This window comes from Callithrix jacchus, chromosome 4 (genome assembly GCF_049354715.1).
Source record: "Callithrix jacchus isolate 240 chromosome 4, calJac240_pri, whole genome shotgun sequence".
Classification (NCBI taxonomy): domain Eukaryota; kingdom Metazoa; phylum Chordata; class Mammalia; order Primates; family Cebidae; genus Callithrix; species Callithrix jacchus.
In genome coordinates, this window is record NC_133505.1 from 140,954,574 (window position 1) to 140,977,114 (window position 22,541).

Genomic DNA, 22,541 nt, shown 5'->3' on the forward strand with positions numbered 1-22,541 from the left:
AAAAATTTTTTTAATTAGTTAAGACTTTCATACAGAAGATGCAGTTTCTTCATAGTGTCGATGGTCTTTACATTTTGGTCTATTTTTGTAGTGGCTGATACTGGTTTTTCCTTTTCATATTTAGTGCTTCCTTCAGGAGCTCCTGTAAGACAGGCCTGGTGGTGACAAAATCCCTCAGCATATGCTTCTCTGTAAAGGATTTTGTTTCTCCTTCCCTTATGAAGCTTAGTTTGGCTGGATATGAAATTCTGGGTTGAAAATTATTCTCTTAATAATGTTGACAATTAGCCCCCACTCTCTTCTGGCTTGTAGGGTTTCTACCAAAAAAAAAAACACTGTTAGTCTTATAGGTTTTCCTTTGTGGGTAACTTGACCTTTTTTTCTGGCTGTGCTTAATATTTTTTCCTTTATTCAACCTTGGTGAATCTGATGATTATGCATCTTTGGGTTGTTCTTGAGAAGTATCTTTGTGGTGTTCTTTGTATTTCCTGAATTTGGATGTTGGCCTGTCTTTCTAGATTGGGGAAGTTCTGGATAATAACCTGACATGTGTTTTCCAACTTGGTTTCATCCTCTGCTACTTTCAGGCACACCAATCAAACATAAGTTTGGTCTTTTCACATAGTCCCATATTTTTTGGAGGCTTTGTTCATTCCCTTTCATTCTTTTTTCCCTAATCTTGTCTTCACAGTTTAATTAAGTTGATCTTCAATCTCTGATATCCTTTTTTCTGCTTGATTGATTTGGCTATGGATACTTGTGTATGCTTCACGAAGTTCTCATGCTGTGTTTTCAGCTCCATGAGGTCATTTATGTTCTTCTCTAAACTAGTTATTCTAGTTAGCAATTCCTCTAACTAACCTTTTTTCAAGGTTCTTAGCTTCCTTGCATTTGGTTAGAACATGCTCCTTTCGCTTGGAGGAGTTTGTTTTACCCACCTTTTGAAGCCTACTTGTGTCAATTCATCAAGCTCACTCTCCATCTGGTTTTGTTCCCTTGCTGGTGAGGAGTTGTGATTGTTTAGCGGAAAAGAGGCATTCTGATTTTTGGAATTTTCACCCTTTTTGCGCTGGTTTTTCCTCATCTTCATAGATTTATCTACCTTTGGTGTTTGCTGTTGGTGACTTTTGGATGGAGTTTTTGCATGGTCATCCTTTTTGTTGATGTTGATGCTATTTCTTTCGTTTAGTTTCTTTCTGTTTCTTTAGTTTTCCATCTAACAGTCAGGCCCCTCTTCTGCAGGTCTGCTGGAGTTTGCTGGAGGTCCACTCCAGACCCTGTTTGCCTGGGTATCACCAGCAGAGGCTGCACAACAGCAAAGATTGCTGCCAGCTTTTTCCTCTGGAAGCTTTGTCCCAGAGAGGCCCCTGCCAGATGTCAGCCAGAGCTCTCCTGCATGAGGTGTCTGTCAACCCCTGCTGGAGGTGTCTTCCTGTCAGCAGGCATGGGAGTCAGGGGCCCACTTGAGAAGGCAGTCTGTCCCTTAGCAGAGATCAAGCCCTGTGCTGGGAGAATCACTGCTCTCTTTAGAGACCGCAGGCAGGAAGGTTTAAGTCTGCTAAAGCTGTGCCCACAGCTGCTCCTTCCCTCAGGTGCTCTGTTCCAGGAAGATGGGACTTTTATCTATAAACCCCTTACTGTGGCTGCTGCCTTTCTTTCAGAGATACCCTGCCCAGAGCAGGTATTTAGAGAGGCAGTCTGGCTACAGTGGCTTTGTTGAGCTGTGGTGGGCTCCATTTATTCTGAAATTCCTGGCAGCTTTGTTTACACTGTGAGGGGAAATCCGCCTACTTGAGCCTCAGTAATGGTGGACTCCCCTCCCCACACCAAGGTTGAGCATCCCAGGTCAGCTTCAGACTGCTGTGCTGGTGGTGAGAATTTCAAGCCAGTGGATCTTAGCTTTCTGAGCTCCATAGTGGTGGGATCCGCTGAGCAGGACCACTTGGCTCCCTGGCTTTGCCCCCCTGTTCAGGGGAGTGAATGGTTCTGTCTCGCTGGCATTCCAGGTGCCACTGGGGTATGATCCTGTAGCTAGCTTGGTGTCTGCCCAAACAGCTGCCTAGTTTTGTGCTTGAATCCCAGTGCCTGGTGGTGTAGGCACCTGAGAGAATCGCCTGGTTTGCAGGCTGGGAAGTCCATGGGAAAAACATAGTATCTGGGCTGGATAGCACCCTCCTTCACAGCACAGTCCCTCACGGCTCCCCTTGGCTAGGGGAGGGAGTTCCCTGACCCCTTGTGCTTCTCAGGTGAGGTGACACCCCATCCTGCTTCAGCTTGCCCTCTGTGGGCTGCACCTACTATCTAACCAGTCCCAATGAGTTGTAATAGGTACCTCAGTTGGAAGTGTAGAAATCACCTGCCTTTGCATTGGTCTTGCTGGGAGCTGCAGACTGGGAGCTGTTCCTATTCTTGACCATCTTGTCCGGGAATCTTATTATTTTTTTTTTTTGAGATGAAATCTCATTTATTTTTCTTGTCGCCCAGGCTGGAGTGCAGTGGCGCCATCTTGGCTCACTGCAACTTCTGCCTCCCAGGTTCAAGCAATTCTCCTGTCTCAGCCTCCTGAGTAGCTGGGATGACAGGCACCCATCACCATACCCAGCTAATTTTTGTATTTTTAGTAGAGACAGGGTTTAGCCATGTTGCCCAGGCTGGTCTGAAACTCCTGATCTCAGGTGATCCACCTGCTTTGGCCTCCTAAAATGCTGGGATTATAAGCATGAGCCACTGTGCCCTGACTTAAACAATAGTTTTAAAAACCTGTAGGACCTGTAGTTTGTTTGTTTGTTTTTTGAACTGGAGTTTCGCTCTTGTTGCCCAAGCTGGAGTGCAATGGTGCAATCTTGGCTCATCACAACCCCCACTTCTGGGGATGCCTGTAATCCCAGCTACTTGGGGGGCTGAGGCAAGAGATTTTCCTGCATCAGCCTCCCAAGTAGCTAGGATTACAGGCACCCATCAGCATGCCCAGCTAATTTTTGTATTTTTAGTAGAGACGTGGATTCTTCATGTTGGTCAGGCTGGTCTCCAACTTTTGACCTCAGGTGATCCACCCACCTCGACCTCCCAAAGTGCTGGGACTACAGGTGTGAGCCAGTGCACTAGGCCCTGTAGTTTTTGTTTAGGGATGAGTTCGTGCTATGTTGCTTGTGCTGGACTCAAATGCCTGTAAGTCAAAAAGATCATCTGGCCTCAGAATATCTTGGACTAAAGGTGTGAGCCACTGTGCCACCCCTGTGGTTTATTTACATTGCAGGCTGGAATAGTTTAGCATTCCAGGAAGAGAGTATGTCTTAGAATTAAAGATAAAGACACACCTGCTTGAGATGCCTTCTGCTGAGATTATATAGCCAATCTGCCCTTCCAGAAAGGGCTGCAGTTCAATGGGCAAAAATGCCAGAATTATTTTTCTATGAGAATATTTCAGGTTGCATTCTGGATTAGACCAATAATATCTTTGAGGTTTTGTCAACAATAGATATTCAGGGGAAATATAACCTTCAGAACCGGGGGTAAGAATCCTAAAATTTTTTTCCTAGAGAAGGGCAAACTTAAGACTTTTCATTTTCCTGCTAGTTTAGCCAAACAAATATGAAAATGGGCTGGGCATGGTGGCTCACACCTGTTATCCCAGTGCTTTGGGAGGCCAAAGTGGGTGGATTATTGAACCCAAGAGTTTGGTACCAGCCTGGGCAACATAGTGTAGACTTTGTCTCTACAAACAATATTTTTAAATGGCCAGGTTCAGTACCTCATGCCTATAATCTTAGAATTTTGGGAGGTCGAGGCAACTGGATAGATTGAGCCCAGGAGTTCTAGACCAGCCCGGGCAACACAGTGAGACCTCATCTCTACAAAAAAAAAAAAAAAAAAAAGAAAAAGAAAAAAGAAATATAAAGCAAATCATAACAACTAAGCCTAGAAATAAGTACCTTGACTTGTTCTCACTTGTTCTAAAAAGTTACACTGGCACAAGCTTATCTAATCATATACTGGCTTTGCAATCTCTACTTCCTTTTTTACTTCTTTTTGCTGAACAAAAATATTTAATAAACAGGCTTAAATTAATAAGTTTGGTGATGATGTCCAATGAACACAAATGACCAGAGAAAGGGTACTAGTAGATTGGACACTTTATACATGGTTCAGAAGTTCAGAATCACCATGTGATTTTCATGATGGAGGCTTTTTGATTTTTTTTTTTTTTGATACGGAGTTTCACTCTTGTTGCCCAGGCTGGAGTACAATGGTGTGATCTCGGCTCACTGCAAACTTTGCCTCCCGGGTTCAAGAGATTCTTCTGACTCAGCCTCCCAAGTAGCCGGGACTACAGGTATCTGAGACCACACCTGGCTAATTTATATATATATATATATATATATTTTTTTTTTTTTTTTTTTTTTTTAGTAGAGACGGGTTTTCTACAGGTTGGTCAGGCTGGTCTCAAACTCCTGACCTCAAGTGCTTTGCCCACCTCGGCCTCCCAAAGTACTGGAATTAAAGTCATGAGCCACAATGCCCAGCCCTTGTTTGATTTCTTTTAGGCATGGGAAACAAGGGTGAAGATGGGGGAGGACAGAGGCAAAGAGAAATGAAGTAAATGTTTATACATTCTCTCACTTAGACCTCTCAGCAGCCCTGTTAAGTTTGTATTCTTACATTTATTTATTTATTTATTTATTTATTTATTTATTTATTTATGAGATGGAGTCTCACTCTATACCCCAGGCTGGAGTACAGTGGTGTGATCTTGGCTCACTGCCCCTCCACCTACCGGGTTCAAGCGAGTCTCCTGCCTCAGCCTACAGAGTAGCCGGGATTACAGGCATGCGCCACCACACCAGGCTGCTTTTCGTATTTTTAGTAGAGACGGGGTTTCGCCATGTTGGCCTGGCTGGTCTTGAACTCCTAACCTCAGGTGATCCACCTGCCTCGGTCTCCCAAAGTGCTGGGATTACAGGTATGAGCCACTGTGCCTGGCCAAGTTTGTATTATGATTCATTTTATAAATGGGAAACTTAAAGACACAGCTGACAAATGTCAAAGCTGGACTTTGAACTAAGATCTAACACCAAAACTATGTTTGATGCATGCAAGGACCAGTGATTTATTTTTATTCTTTAATATTAAATAATAGCAATTAACATGCCCAGAGACATGATGGGCTGACCAAAGTATTCAAGGGTCTTGTTCTTACTGTTCTTACTGTCCCTTCCATGCCCCAGTGCTCAACTTCCCCATAACCCATTCCTTGTCCCTCCATTCCACCCCCAGTAAAGTCACCCAAGACAGGGTAAATCACTGTTTTCAGAATACTTTGGTAAAATTGAGGAAGGAGAAGGAAACAAAGTCTTCCAGAGCAGAGGGGAAAATCCCTCTTTTGACGAAACATCCTGTGTGGCAACTGTGAAGCCTGGATTTCCCCAGGATGAGGTTAGACTAGCAGGCTGCTGCTTATCACATGGCTTCAGTTCAAAGTCACACCTGCTGGGGCCTCCTGTAAAATTCACCTATATATGGCCCCTGACAAAGCCACAAACACAGAACTCAAAATGGCATTCACCGCTTCTGAGATGCTGAACAGGAAAGAATGGCATTGTTTTGAGAAATGAAGTGCACAGTCTAGGTCACAAAGAGGAAATGAGGCCTATGAGCTTGAACCTGAACATCCTCTCAACACTGAAAGATTAATTTTGGTGGCTGAGGTTAATAATACAGCTATTCATGTTTGGATACGCATGTAACTTGACTGATTGGGAAAACAGGTGCTAGATAGATGCACCATGCCTGAGACCCATGAGTCATTGTCACTGATTTACAAGCTGGCCTTGCCATGAAAATGGAAGCCAGAGCAAACTCTATGTCATACAATTTATGCTATTCACTAAAATTATAGATAATTTCAGCCTGTGGATTTGTAAAATAGTCTATGCCATTTTTGCTTTAAACGTCTTTCATACTTAGTCTCTCTGACTTGTCTAAATAAATATTATCATTCATAATAACCATTACCAATCTACTATGTGACATCATGAAAATACATACAGCATTTAGACTTAATCCATGAAATAAAGCCTATGGCTTCTGCTTGCATCTTTGATAAATGGCCAAGTTCTCACAGCTGTTATGATTTCAATTATGAAGAAAATTGGAATTTTTGCATTCTTCAGTGGCTAAAAATCACTCCAAAAAAAACACTTGTTCACATAAACTATTTTCTTCCCCTCATGTGTATCACGAGTCGTGGGTCTGATTAGTGTAGTTGATTAGAGCAATGTGCTAAAAGGGAAAGGGTCCTTGTTAAAGCCCAGGGAAGGTCAGTTAGATTAACTTTCCAAGTCTACTGAAAATCCGTTCTATTAGTAGTCTTCAGCAAAATTAGGCAAGAGAGTACAAACAGATCAGTACAAATCTAGTCTTCAATGCCAGCAAAATGTAACTCAAACCACAACCAATATTAATATTAATACACGGTCAATAATGTCATCTTTCCATACAAAGACAGATGACACACATGTAAGAGCATCTTAGAAACATCTGCTCTCTTCTGCCTTTTTTTTTTTTTTTTCCCCAAGATGGAGTGTCCCTTTGTCACCAGGCTGGAGTGCAGTGACGAACTCTTGGCTCATTGCAATCTGCGCCTCCTGGGTTCAAGTGATTCTCCTGCCTCAGCCTCCTGAGTAGCTGGGATTTGCCACAACATCCAGCTAATTTTTGTATTTTTAGTAGAGATGGGGTTTCACCATGTTGGCCAGGATAATCTCAAACTCCTAACTCAAGTGATCCACACACCTCGGCTCCCAAAGTGCTGGGATTACAGGCTCCTCCACCCACCACCTTTTTTTTTTTTTTTTTTACAGGTTTTGTTTTCTCCTATACAACCAATCTCAACAGAGAGAACTCCCTAACTCTGATCTGGTAGGCTCTGCCTCATCAAGAGATTAAGAGTTCTGAAATTAAATGAACTACAGCTTGTAAGCCATTGCCTCCCAACCAAAGTGCTTCCTCTCTCTTTCTCTTTATCACCTCTTCCTTCAACTACTATTCTCTGAAGATTTTCAGTTCTCCCAAATCTTAATTTTATTTTTTTCCTCACAAGAACAAACTTGGTAAATAACCACGATTGTTCATGGTTTCAGACTCCTCTTTTTAATCATTTTTTCCATGTTGGTAATGAGAGATCCTGAGTTAATATTATGGTTTCACAAATCTGGAATCCTCGTCTTTTTTTTTTTAAGATGAGGTTTCACCATGATGGCCAGGCTGGTCTTAAACTCCTGACCTCAGGTGATCCACCCACCTCGGCCTCCCAAAGTGCTAGGATTACAGGCGTGAGCCACTGCCCCCGGCCTGGAATCCTCGTCTTTCTTTGCAGAAGAATCAAGCGTATCATATTAAATCTCAAGCATATTTATCCTTAACAAGGTCAGAGCCATAAACCTTAATCCAAACTGATAAACCTCCCATGAAAAAATCTCTGGAATTCAACTCTCTCTCATCTATTATTTGTTTTCACTAATACCACTCCTGTGATTGAAACAGGAAATGGATCCTCATCTCCTGAAGATGGCATATAGAAATTGTTTTAAATGCCTTGTGAAAACCCTTAATAATCCAAACTCTCTTTCCCAGTTGAGCTGTATTTTCCTTGCTCCAAATTTACCATGTCATTCCAGGCGTCCAGGCCTTTGGTTATTTGTCGCATCTGTCTGGGTTTCTCTTCCTCACCCTTCCTTACCTCACTAACTTACTCATCCTTCATTTCTTAGTTTAAATTTCCCTTCTGCTGAGAAGCCTTCACTGGCCCCCACAGCGTCAGCTATAGGAACCCTCTTATGTGCAGTCTCTATCTGCCCCTCTTCTAGCACTCGTCACAGTGTGTTGTAACTTCCTGGTTGCTTGGCTTTTCCCCCTGTCCTGGAAGCACAACCTTGGGTGCTTACTGCCCAGCCTATGACAGAAACTCTCAATAAACACCAACCGAGAGAATAAACCAAGGATCTGCTGTGGCTGGGAGAGGATTCAGCATTCTGGAGTCTGTAACCCTGTTACATCGGTGGTCACTACCTGAAAGGTCCACTTTCTTGCTGATGTCAGATTTGTCTGTTTTAAAAATAACTCAGGGCTGCTGATACATGCAATTCTAAGCCAAGGAGAGAACCGTAATGATCATCAATTTTCTTCTTTCTTTTTTGTTACCACCAAGTTAATGCATTCAATGCTTTGTATTCTAAAAAGACCTATAACCTCTGCTCCCTGTGTTACTTAACTAGAGAGCTAGAGGTGCTGAGTTCTTGCATTTTTTTCTCACATAGAAATCTAGATGAGTCCCCTGAAATGGTCATTTAAAAATCAAGCCAATATTTATTGACAGCAAGAAATATCGAAAAGAAGAAAAAAAAAAATCAAGCCAAAAGGAAAACAACAGCAAATAATCACCAGAGTAAAAGAGAAAAGTGAATCGAGGACAGACTTGTGTATTTACAACTCTCAAGGCCAATGAACATTGGAAAAGCAAACTAAAATGATAGATAGCAAGCTGCAGAATTTGGCTTGAATTTAAAGAGGGTTTTAATATGCTCTTATATCACTGTCTGCTACTCAAGGTCAATAAGAAAAGTTTGGTTTTCTTATGGAACAGAGCTGAGTCACTTATATAATACCACCGTTATTTCGGTTGATTGTGATGATTCTTCCAAAAGATGATGTCACACAAATTGAGTTTTGCTTGAATCTTGCCTAAAAATAGTTTGATTTATTTACTAGGTCAAAATGACAAGAGTATCTAACATCAATGACAAGTGAAAATAGAAAGTTTTTGTTTTGTTTTGTTTTTTATGAGACGGAGTCTTATTCTGTCTCCCAGACTGGAGTACAGTGGCACAATCTCGACTCACTGCATCCTCTGCCTCCAGGTTCAAGCAATTCTCCTGCCTCAGCCTCCTTTGTAGCTTGGATTACAGGCACCTGCTACTAGGCCCAGCTAACTTTGTGTACTTCTAGAAGAGATGGGGTTTCACCATGTTGGCCCGGCTGGTCTCGAACTCCTGACCTCATGATCCTCCCACCTCGGCCTCCTAAAGTGCAGTGATTACGGGCATAAGCCACCATGCCTGGCCCAAATAGAAAGATTTATTTATCCTGAACCCTATGGACAAATGTGTGTCTCAGCATATTTAGGTATTTATCCAAAGCTCTTTGCGTAAGCAGAATGAACCAGAAGCAGTTTACTATATGTGAATAAGAAATACCAAGGTGATATTAATCATTTTTATTTCCCTTTTCTGTAGAAGATCTGTAAGAAGACTCTTTTCAGGCCTCCAAAGGTAAACTTTAGGATTAAATTATACTGTTTTAAGAAATTATCATTAAATCTTTCCTCCATTTTCTTTAGCCTTTAAAAAATTTTGTTTGAAACAGGGTCTCACTTTGTTGCCCAGGCTGGAGTGCAGGGATAGGATCATGACTCACTGCAGACTTGACCTCCTGGGCTCAAGCTATCCTATCTCAGCCTCTCAGGTAGCTGGGACTATAGGTGTGCACTACTATACCCAGCTAATTTATTTCATCTTATTTTTTGTAAAGACAGGGTCTCACTTTGTTGCCCAGGCTAGTTTTGGGTTCCTGGCTTCAGCTAATCGTCCTGCCTTGCACTCCCAAAGTTCTGGGATTACAGGTGTGAGCCATTGTGCTCAGCCAGTAGATTCTTCATATTTTTGTTTAATTTGTTCTTTATAAAGTAGTTTACACCATAGGGATATTACTTGGTAAGATCTACCGTTCAGTAAACAGCCCAAGGAAAACATATGTATAAGGAGAAACTTTGAGGAAAAAGAGAAATAATTGCAAAAAAAATTGGCATGCAGTTTAACTTTGCATATCCTTTAAATTCTTTTCTTGCTTATAGATTTTTAGTAGTTTACACAAAGTCTTCTTTTAAAATTTTAAAAGTCTCAAAACTACTAAAACAGAATATTATTTTAATGGAAAATAGCCATATGGTTTCTGGGAAGGATTTTACTAAGCGAATAAAATTAATTAGAAGCAGCAAAGATTTGGTTACATACAACAAAAGCCAACAAAATATGCTCAACCCCAAGGGTAAGTGTAACTGCTGGCTAGAGATTTCCAGGAAAGGACAGGGAGTAGTTTTCCTAGAATATTTTATGTCCTAAATAGCCTGGATGGAGTCCCTTATTCCCATCCAGACTCATCACTGGGAACGTGGCACACTGGTGGGATGTAATTCACTGGAGAGCTTATGAAATAAAAATCAAGTGAGCTACGAGTACAGCCGTAAACTTGCTTTACCCCAAAGTCCTGACACTGAAACTTAATGTTTGTGACTTCAATATGTATCTCTGTTTAAAATTTGTTTATTTAGAGATGAGGTACTGCTCTGCCACCCAGGGTGGAGTGTAGTGGCGGGATCACTGTTCACTGAATCCTCAACCTCCCAGGCTCAAGCAATCCTCCCATGTAAGCTTCCTGAGTGGCTGGGACTACAGGGGGGTGCCACCACACCTGGCTAGTTTTAAAAATTTTCTGTAGAGATGTGAGTCTCTCTATGTGATCCAGGCTGGTCTTGAACTTCTGGGCTTAAGTGATCCTCCTACCTCAGTCCCCCAAAGTGTTGGGATAATAGGCATGAGCCACCATGCCCAGCTAAATTATGTTTCTAAATACAGCAGAAGTATGTACTCCATGGTAGGTAAGCTATTGTTTGGTTGGCACTTAGAGGGGAGAAAAGAGTCCATGCTATCTCCTTCCACACTCTACATCCTGAAATATAAATCCTTAGATTCCTGCTCCTCACCTCCAGAAGAGAAGAGCAGCGCTGACTTAAATGAAGGTGACCCACTGGCTCTACGAGCCCCAGGAAACGGGATTGGAGACATGGAAGTACTCCTGGAGGAGAAGGATCTAGTTTCCTGGTTCTCAGGTTATCTGGCTGGTCACACGATGTACACATTGCACAGACAGCAAGTCAGTTATATTAGAACACTTTCACACGAAATTCTCTTGAGAACAAGGATTTGGTCAGGATGTTTTTGGGAGAAAGATAGTCTCTCTATTAGCACAAGAAACAAATCTGGTTCATTTTCATAAATTTAACAACTAAGACTCAGATTAAAAAAAAAAAAATTGATCGAACCACTGCACTCCAGCCTGGGTGACAGAGTGAGACGTGAGACTCTGCCTCAAAAAAAAAACATTGCCATAGATAGGATTGAAAAGGAATTTCAATCTATGGAGAAATAATTCATCTAAGTTGATTTAGTCTGGTCATTTGTTTTATGTGTTTTCTCAAGGATAACATGGTTGAAAATTTAGTGGAAAAATAAGGACTACTATGCGTGATAAGCTTAGGAATCACCAGACGCCTCTCTCCAGAGACCATAATACATCATTCCAAGAGCAGAAAACTGGGAGAAAAGAGCAATTTGAAGTATGGTTATTTTAATCCTGTAAGCCTATATAAAATTTTTTTTGATATAAATTAAAAGAAACCAGCAATCTATAAAGCCATCTGGCTGATTTAAGTATATTTTTTATAGCATCTTTTTAAGAAAGATCAGAAAAACTCAAGACAATATAAAAGTAAGTCAGTATGGAAACTATTCCTAGCTGATCATTTTACTTCCAAGCGTTCTGGGCTTAACGATATACCTTCTTGAGCCTAACAGATGGAGTTAAGCCATCTGAAATGCTGAACAAGCGACATGGGTAGGAATTCATCCCAGAATTGTATGAAGTCTGCTTAATTAAAAACGCTTTCTAGGCCAAGGCAGGAGCTCAGGAGTTCGAAACCAGACTGGGGAAAAATGAGACCTTGTCTCTACTAAAATTCAAAAAAGAAAACAAAAATTAGCTGGCATGGTGGTGAAAACCTGTAGTCCCAGCTGCTTGGGGGGCTGAGGATTGCTTGAGCCCAGGAAATCAAGGCTGCAGTGAGCCCTGATTGTGCCACTGCACAGCAGCCTCAGCAACAAAGAGAGACCTTGTCTCAAAAAAAATTTTTAAAAATTGTTTAAGTGCCTTATTCAAACAATGAAAGTGTATTATTATTGTCTTTGAATTTACTGAGGAGGAAGAAGAGGCAGTGGCCTTATATTTAATCATGTCAACAACTCAGTGTTAATTCTTCTGTTTGTAGTAACGTGGCTAATAACTTCAAATCTCGTGGCTCCTTCCAGAGGACTCTGGCTTCACTAGGCATTGAAAACAGCACACAGTGCCTTGGCTTCAGCATTTGGTCGCTGACTAAGCACCTTTCAAGCTGCTTTCAATTGAAAGACAGACAGCAGACTCTAAGGAAATCCTTACTCAGCCAAATGTATCCCATATGAGAGGGCAAACTTAATGAGAATCAGTCCCTGGCATGCAGTGCCTCTGGACTGTGCGTGATTTACAGCCAGAACGGGCTGCAGAGTTTTCTGTCCTAGTCTCTCCTTTTCATTTAAAAAAAAATTTGCATGAACAAAATGTCAGTTTTAGCTAGTAAAGGCAAAAAGAAAAAAGAGCACATTAACTTTAGCACATGTCTGCAAGGTCCTGGGAGGAGATAAGAAAAGGAACACATTAGATTCACAACTGCAAGGAGCTTAGAGAATACATGGGGATGCACATGAATATCCCACAGGCAGAGCAAACAGACTGAACTGACAGGCAGAAATACAATCAAGGTGCTGTGGAAGCATAAATATTGCGTGTTTTCCATTTTCCTCCAAGTGCCTTTATTTGTAGAAAGGGAATGGTCTCATGGTGCAAAACCATATTTGTGATGTTGCCTGGTTTCCTATTAATAGGAACATATTCATTCACAAGTGAGGCTCCTGGTGGGCATGGTGTTTTCCCCAAACCCACAAGTAATATATTAATATGGTACTGAAACGTTTAAGCAACATAAACAAAGCTAATGTCTTCCTTGACTCATCTCCTCCACCTAATCACTGGCCAACACTAATCCTTGGAAGGTGGTAATCAACATTGTCATTTGATATATATTTCCAGGTCTTTTAATTTACATTTACCCACACATATACATTCACACTCATAGATAGACACACATATATACAGACAAGAAGAAAGAAATACAAAGTTAAAAAAACATGATAATTCTATATACATGTTCATCTTTTTTTTTCTGATACAGATTTTGGTACTAATACATGTTCATCTTAACTTGCTATTCTAGCTTATATACCTTGGGATATGTCAATATACACAAATTTCATTGTTTTTAATCATTGCATAGTGTTCTATGGTATGGATATGTCATAATTAATAACTTCCTACAAGTTTATAATTTTGTTATCTCCCGATGTTTCCATTTTTTCACAATTTCCAATATTGCAATGGATATTATTGTACCCATCTCTGTTATCACATAAGCAAGTATTATTCTGGGGTAGATGTGGAGATATAGATTTGCTAAATTAAAAGGTAAGAGACTCCCAGGCAGGCGCAGTGGCTCGTGCCTATAATCCCAACACTCTGGGAGGCTGAGATGGGTGGATCACTTGAGGCCAAGAGTTCAAGTTGCTGTGAGCCAACATCATGTCACTGCACTCCAGTCTGAGCCACAGAGCAAGACTGTCTCAAAAACAAACAAAGGTAAGAGATTTTGAAATTTTTTTTGTTTTTGTTTTTGTTTTTTGAGATGGAGCCTCACACTTGTCATCTAGGCTGGGGTACAATGGCATGAACTCAGGTCACAACAACCTTCACTGCCCTGGTTCAAGAGATTTTCCTGCCTCAGCCTCTCAAGCAGCTGGGATTACAGGTGCCTGACACCATACCCGGCTAATCTTTGTATTTTTAGTAGAGACAGGATCTCACCATGTTGCCCAGGCTGGTCTCGAACTCCTGACCTCAGGGGTTCCGGCCTCCCAAAGTGCTGGGATTACGGGTGTGAGCCACTGTGCCCTGCCTTTGGTCTTCTTGAGTTGGCTATTACTAGAAAGTATAAAAAAAATGTCCTTCTCTGACATGAATTTGCACATTTTTCTATTTTTGTTAGTTGTTATTTTAAATATTTTCATGTTATGTTGAATGCATAAAGATTTGTGAATGTTTTATCTCCTTGGTAGATATCTTTCATCAGCATGAAATACTCCTCTTTGGTCCTTTTCAATTTTTTTTTTTATATTTTGTTTGATATTTATATTGCTAAAACTACTTTCCTTGTCTTAGATTACCTGGAACATTATTATTTTCTAACTTGCCAGATCCTTTTACAAACACAGTTTGCAACGTCCCTAGCTTTTGCTATGACATTTCGAACTACGGTTTCCACATCAACCTGATCATCCTACCTGCCTTCTGTTTTTCAGAGATACTTAGTTAACCCTTATCTACACAATGGTATACTTTGTCTTCTAGCACAATTATAAGCTAAAGTGTGTGTGTGTGTGCGTGTGTGTGTGTTCTGTCATTTAAGGCAGAAAGTAGAGATGACATTCATGGTCAGGCTGCCATCTTGCTACAATCCTGTTTTCCTTAACCTGATTTCCTTCTCCACTTCCACTTCAAAACATTTCTTTCCTTTCCTTCCAGCTTGGTTGATCTAGGCATTAAAGGTGCTATGAGAGTTACAATAGAGAATAGAGTTTGTGAATACATTTAGTCACCATGTGTCTCTCAAAAAACTGCTTTAGGTCTCCATCTCTTTGTGGCCTACAAGTTGGTTTCAGGCTGAATACTACGACTTGTGTTCCACTAGCATGCATTATTTAGCCACAGTTTACACAGCTCTAAGTTATCATCTTTCCCATCTCATTCCCAGGAAGACCTGTTTAATTTATAAGCAATTCGTTTCAGATAGCTCCCCTGGTGACATCACAATATTGCTATTCTTCTGGGTGATTTGTTGGCAATATGATCGCCCTTGTTTCTTCCATAAAAAACATGTTTAAAGGCCACCAACTAGACTATTGGCAAGGCCTGGCACAAACTAAGTGCAGTATAACTCTGAGCAATGTGTGACCATTAAATATAGCATTTAGAATGTACTAGTTTTAATTTGAAAAAAAAAAAAACCTCACTATTGATTCATAAAGGACTTGCACTTTATTTTCCTTCTTATTTATGTATTTATTATTATTTTAAGGCAGAGTCTCGCACTGTTGCCTGGGCTGGAGTGAGATCTCAATGGTGAGATCTCAGCTCACTGCAACCTCTGCATTCACTCGATTCTCCTGCCTTGCCCTCCTGAGTAGCTGGGATTTCAGGTGCACAGCACCACACCAGCTAATTTTTTGTATTTTTTAACAGAGATAGGGTTTCACTACATTAGCTAGCCAGACTGATCTTGAACTCCTGACCTCATGATTCACTCGCCTTGGCCTCCCAAAGTGCTGGGATTATAGGTGTGAGCCACTGTGCCCAGCCTGCCTTCTTATTTTATTTAAAACATTCTCATCTCGTTTTCTATATTTTGTCTTTACACTTAAAATACAGAGTTTATTTAATTTAATTGTACTTTTCCCTTCAACCCCTTTTTTTCTTGTTTATTTTCACTTATAGGTCATTAAATGCCAACCATAGGATCTCAGATGCAAAAGGGCTTCAGGGTGAACTAGCTGACGCCTATCATATGACATTTGAGAGGTTTTGCGACTTGCCTGAATTCATCCACTGACCTGTGGCAGAGCTGGCACAAGAATATGGACTGCTTGACTCAGCACAGGCAAATAAATTTACCTTTACAAAAGATTTTTTAAAATACAATCTCATCTACAAACTACTAAAAAATTACTGAAAAGAAACCTGACAGTGAGCACGTATTACCTTAATTTTTATAGGAGAGAATGCTGAGCAGGAGAAATGAATTAATGATTTTCCTAAAATAATCTACATCAGGAGATGCCAGAACAACCTGAGGTCTTTATTACTGGCCTTTGCATCTCGTGGACTACCCATCTTCTCACCATGTAACTTCAATTTCTAAAAGGCCAGAGCTGCCTTTTCAATGATTTATGTCATCGTTTAATCCCTGTAAAAACACAAAATGTAGATTTTTTTTTTTTAAGACAGGTTTGGCTCTGTCACCCAGGCTGGAGTGCCGTGGTGCCATCTCCATTGACTGCAACCTCCTCCTCCTGGGCACAAGCAGTGCTCCCACCTCAGCCTCCCAAGTAATTGGGAACACAGGTGTCCACCACAATGCCCCGCTAATTTTATTTTATTTATTTGTAGAAGGATTGGTCTTGAACTCCTGGGCTTACGCCAACCACTTCCCGCCCTTGGGCCCCCTGGGATTCCAGGCATGATCAGCCATTGTACCCTGCCGATGCATATTTTAATGATTAAAAGGAAAAAACAAAACCCAGCCCAGTGCGGTGGCTTACGCCTGTAATCCCAGCCCTTTGGAAAGCCAAGGCGGATGAATCACCTGAGGTCAGGAGTTCAAGACTAGCCTGGCCAACATGATGAAACTCTGTCTCTACTAAAAATACAAAAATTAGCCAGGCGTGGTGGCAGGTGCCTATAATCCCAGCTACTCAGGAGGCTGAGGCAGAAGAATTGCTTGAACCTGGGAGGCAGAGGTTGCAGTGAGCCAAGATCATGCCACTGCAGTCTCAAGCCTGGGTGACAGAGCGAGACTCCATCTCAAAAATAAAATAAAATCAGATAAAAAATAAAAAAGGCTTAGACCTGTAATCTCAACACTTTGAGAGGCCAAGAGGGGGCAGATTGCTTGAGCCCAGGAGTTTGAGATCAACCTGTCTCTACAAAAAAAATAAAATAAAATTAGCTGGGCATGGTGGTGCACGTGTGTAGTCCCAGCTACTTGGGAGGCTGAGACGGGACCATTGCTTGAGTCCTGGAGGCGAGGCTGCAGTGAGCCGTGACTGTGATTGCACCACTGCACTCCAGTCTGGGCAGCAGAGCAAAACTTTGTCTCAAAAAAATAAATAAATAAAATAAAGCATGTGTCATTTTGATTTGTGATAACCTTAAGAAAAAAAACCAGCAAAGTCTGAGAACGGGGTAATTGACTGCAAATTGGAGAATGATTTACCTGCTATCTGAGATAAAGAAAAGGGGTAAATCACAATGTTGCTTTAAATTCCTTCTGGCTCTTTGTTTATTGTTTCCTTTTGTGTGGAATCTCATTGTGCATTGATCTAAACCCAGGTCCTACCAAATGCTACATAGAGTAGGCCCTCAAGTAAACATTTAGGACTAGGCATGTGTGCTCCATATAGGATATGTAGAACCCTCTCTCTGCTTCTAAGTCGTAAATAGTTCTTTAAAGTCTAAGAAATTGGCAAACTCAGGCTGGGTACGCTGGCTCAGGCCTGAAATCCCAGCACTTTGAGAGGCTGAGGCAGGTGGATCACTTGAGGTCTGGGTTCGGGACCAGCCTGGCCAACATGGTGAAACCCTATCTCTACTAAAAATACAAAACAAAACAAAAACCAAAAACTAGTACCGTGGTGTCAGGTGCCTGTAATCCCAGCTACTTGGGAGGCTGAGGCAGGAGAATCCCTTGAACCTGGGAAGTGGACGTTGCAGCGAGCCGAGATCGTGCCACTGCACTCCAGTCTGGGAGAGCTGTGTCCGTTCATTTATATATTCTCTACGGCTGCTTTCCCTACAAGGACAGAGCTAAAAAGAAGTTATACACTGTAGTTTAGGCAAAGGCTAAAATATTTAGTATCTGGCCCTTTAGATAAAAAGTTGGCCCTAACCCATGCATCAGGAGCAATAAATAGATGCTCTTGTATTTAGCGTCTATTTACTGTTTTTCATGACAAACCTAGAGTCAAATCAGCACCGGGCTAAAAAACGAATGCACTATGACAAATGTTCACAAATCAGCAAAGTGCTAATCCAGTCGTGGAAATCTAATAGTGTTACAGAGTCACAGGCTTAGCTAATATGTAAATTAGCAAACATAAGCAATAATGATTTATATTTGCATGGCATTCTATAGATTATGAAACGTTTCATATCTATCTCATTTGATTTTTCCAATAACCCTAGAAAGTAGACAGAGAGGCCGGGCATGGTGTCTCATACCTATAATCCCAGCATTTTGGGAGGATCATTTGAGGCCAGGAGTTCAAGACCAGCCTGGTCAGTATAACAAGACCCTGTCTCTGCAAAAAAAAAAATTAAAAAAAAAAAAATTAGCCAGGTTTGTTGGCACGTACCTGTGGTCCCATTTACTTGGGAGGTTGGGGTGGGAAGATCATTTGAACCTAGGAGTTTGAGGTAACAGTGAGTAATGATTGCACTCAAGCCAGGATTACAGAGCAAGACTGTCTCCCCACCAAAAAAAAAAAGATGGTTGGCGCTATGGCTCACGCCTGTAATCCTAGCACTTTGGGAAGCCGAGGCGGGTGGATCACTTGACGTCGGGAGCTTGAGGCCAGCCTGACCAACATGGAGAAACCTCGTCACTTCTAAAAATATAAAATTAGCCAGGCGTGGTGGCGCATGCCTGTAATCCCAGCTACTCGGGAGGCTGAAGCAGAATTGCTTGAACCTGGGAGGCAGAAGTTTCGGTGAGCCGAGATCATGCCATTGCACTTTAGCCTGGGCAACAAGAGCAAAACTGTCTCAAAAAAAAAAAAAAAAAAAAATTTTAAAAAAAGAAAGCACTCAATTATAAGTATGAATCTGATTCAGAGACATTGCATGATAACCCAGAGTGAAGAGGGACTCAGATTAAATGCCTTCAGTCTTTTCTTTTAGCAGCTAAAATAATTCTTTTATCTCTGGAAAATGCTTACCTTGCTTAAAAAAAAAAAGGTGAGTGGTTATTAACATTTATCATTTTATAATGCACTGACTTGGAAGATCACTTACTAAACTGCACTTTGTAATTAACATGTTCTATCTTCTAAATGTTGTATTTTTATGTTAGTATAATGGTAAAAATAATATAAGCATTTTTATATAATGATTTTAAAAATCAAAATAAACATGGGCCTAATTAAGTTATAAGTTAAAAATACAATCTAAAATTTGTGAAATCTTAGAAACTATAAGATGAATCAGTTATCTGGTTTTCTTGGATTAACAAAATTTCTAAAAAACAACTCTTAGAGTAGCAGGGAAAAATCAGTCTTAGTAAAAATATGAGTATATATGAGCTTGAGAAAAATAATGAAAAGTATATATAGTGCTCTGTAAATGCATCAAATTATGTTGAACTAAAAATTTTTCTTTCTTTTTTTTTTTTTTTTTAAGAGATGGGGGTCTTGCTATGTTGCCCAGGCTGGAGTTCAGTGGCTATTCAGAGGTGCCATCCCACTACTGATCAGCAGGGGAGTTTTGACCTGCTCTGTTTCTGACCTGGGCCGGTTCACCCCTCCTTATGCAACCTGGTGGTCCCCTGCTCCCAGGAAGTCACTATATTGATGCTGAACTTAGTGCGGACACCTGATCGGCATAGCGCACTGCAGCCCAGAATCCCTCGGCTCAAGCTATCCTCCTAACCTCAGCCTCCTGTGTAGCTGGGACTGTAGTCCCTGTAGGCATGCCACACCCCACCCAGCTGAACTAAGTATTTTAATGGAAGCTACAAACCTGTAAATGACTATTACAATCTATTTCTTGTATCATCTAAGACTTGATCTTCTGTGTGATCACACCACTTCTGAGAAATTGCCAGTTTATCAACACATTGATGTGTCGGTCTTGTACCAGCATAAAAAATAATACAGTATACTGCATGATTCAGCTAGATGCCATTCTGGAAAAGGTAAATCTATGGAGACAGTGAAAAGATCAGTGGTTGCTAGGGGTCAGGGTAAGGAGGGGATGAATAGTGGATGGCAGAGGATGTTTAGGGCTGTGAAAATTAACTGTGTGATACTATAATGATGGATGCATATTATTATACATTAGTTCAAACCCATAGAATGTACCACACCAAGAGTGAACTCTAACATAAACTAAGGCCTTGGGTGATAATGACATGTCAACGTAGGTTCCTCAGTTATAACAAATACGCCATTCTGCTGGGGGATGCTGATGGCAAAGTAGGTCACGTGTGCATGGGGACAAAGGCATGTGGGTAATTTCTGTACCTTCTGCTTAGTGTTGCTGTGAACCTAAAACTGCTCTAAAAATATATTTTTTTATTTTTATTTTTTGAGACGAGTGTTGCTCTGTTGCTAGGCTGGAATGCAATGGTGTTATCTCGGCTCACTGTAACCTCCCAGCTATTTTTTTTTTGTATTTTTAGCAGAGATGGGTTTCACCATGTTGGCCAAGATGGTCTCAATCTCTTGACCTTGTGATCCGCCTGCCTCAGCCTCCCAAAGTACTGGGATTACAGGCATGAGCTGTGATGCCTGGCCAAACCACTCTAAAATATAAAGTCTATTTTTTAAAATTTAATATAATGTGCTAATAAAGACCACAATTCTAGGTCCTCATCAGAAGCTTTAGAAATGTGTATTAAAAAATTATTTTTTGGGTACACTATGGCAGAAATAGAAGAAAAACAAAGGCCCAGAATTTTTCCAGGAGTATAGACCCAGAGCAATCATGAACTTACTTCACATCCAGATTGGGTTTCCCATGAACACGACTCCTTCTCCTGAGGGAGAACCCCTCTTTGGAAAGCATGTTCACCCAGGCAGGTTTGACACAAGGAAGGCTCAAAGTCTGGCTCCCCTGGAGGGATGTGCACCATCGAGGGGCCGGTGTACTTCAGGCTGGGGCTCTGATGCTTGTCCACACTGACCATTGGGCTCTTGATCCATCTTCGTACCTACAAGGTGCAAAAGGAAAGAAAAACAAATGCGTTTGACTACCTTTGATGTTTAATGGGAATTTGGTGGGAAATTTGGTGGGGCAGGAGCTCATGAAAGGAGAACTCGGTCTCACAACCTCTCTCTCTTTCAAACTCATCACAAATCGAATTGGTCAGTGCTGTTCAGTCTCTTTCCTAGAGCATGCATTAGGTGGCTGGCCATTTCATCTTGCTGAATCTGTCTCCTTATTTTTTTTTTTCACATTTATTTTTTTCTTTTCATTTTCCTCCTGCTTCCACTGGGATTAGAATTTTTTTCTTTTTAGAGATTGGAGGGTTTCCACTATGTTGCCCAGGCTGGTCTTGGCATTAAAAGATCTTCCTGGATCAGCTTGGCCAACATGGTAAAACCCCTTCTCTACTAAAAATACAAAAATTAGCCAGTCATGGTGGTACACGCCTAGAATCTCAGCTGCTTGGGAGAATCCCTTGAACCCTGGGAAGCAGAGGTTGCAGTGAGCTGAGATCACCCCACTGCACTCCAGCCTGGGCAGCAGAGCAAGACTGTCTCACAAAACAAAACAAAACAGAAAACAGACAAAAATAATTATCCTGGCCAGGTGAGGTGGTTTATGTCTATAATCCCAGCACTTTGGGAGGCTGAGGCAGGAGGATTGCTTTAGCCCAGGAGTTTGAGACCAGCCTGGGCAATATAGTGAGACTTTGTCTCTATGCAAAAAATAACTTTTTTTTTTTTAAAGAAAAAGATCTGGCTGGGTGTGGTGGCTCACACCTGTAATCCCAGCACTTTGGGAGGCTAAGGCAGGTGGATCGCCTAAGGTCAGGAGTTCAAGACCAGCCTGGCCAACATGGTGAAACCCCATCTCTGCTAAAATACAAAAATTAGCTGGATGTGGTGGTGGGTGCTTGTAATCCCAGCTATTCAGGAAGCTGAGGCAGGGGAATCACTTAAACCTGGGAAGCGGAGTTTGCAGTGAGCTGAGATCACACCATTGCACTCCAGCCTGGGTGACAGAACCAGACTCCATCTCAAAAAAAAGAAAGAAAGAAAGAAAGAAAAAGATACTCTTGCCTCTTAAAGTGTTGGGATCACAGATGTATGTATGTCACTGTGCCCGACCTGTCTCCTCATTTGTAAGATTCAGGTAATAGTATTTCCTCCCAAGCCGTGAAAATGTTACCATGTTTTACAATATTCAAGTATTTTGCCTGGCACATGCTTTGTGCCCAATAGATAGTGACTATTTTACTTTGACTCTTATTATTATGATTATGGTGACAGAAATTTAATTCACACATTTCTAAGGTGAATTGCTAGTTATTCTTACAAGGAAAAATACTAATCCCGTAGTTTACAATTATATTCACTATTATTATTATTATTATTGACACAGGATCTTGCTCTATCACCCAGGTTGGAATGCAGTGGTCTAACCATGTAATCATGGCTCACTGCAGCCTAGACCTGCTGGACTCAAGCAATCCTCTCACCTTAGGCTCTAGAGTAGCTGAGACCACAGGATCGAGCTAGCTTTTTTTTTTTTTTTTTTTTTTTTTTTTGGTAGACATGAGGTCTCACTAAGTTGGCCCGGCTGGTATCAAACTCCTGGGATCAAGTGATCCTCCCACCTCCCAAAGTGTTGGGATTGCAGGCATGAACCACTGAGTCTGGCCCATATATATACTTCTTTAAAATCTTGATTATAAAATAAATTGCTTCTGGCTAAAAAAATTATCTCGTTTGTTTTTAAAGTTCTAAAACTCACCACTTACCTTGCTTGCTTGTAAAATTCCTATAAAA

General features: G+C 41.2%; 1 protein-coding gene across 2 annotated transcripts in view; it reads right to left on the minus strand.

Moving 5' to 3' along the window:
* SGK1 (serum/glucocorticoid regulated kinase 1) overlaps positions 1-22,541 on the minus strand; it is a 149,936-nt gene that overhangs the window by 83,604 nt on the left and 43,791 nt on the right. For both annotated transcript variants that reach the window (XM_035296753.3, XM_078370808.1), the window contains one exon: positions 20,522-20,737. In XM_035296753.3, the coding sequence (XP_035152644.1) occupies positions 20,522-20,737 (216 nt within the window). The remainder of the gene's footprint in view (positions 1-20,521; positions 20,738-22,541) is intronic.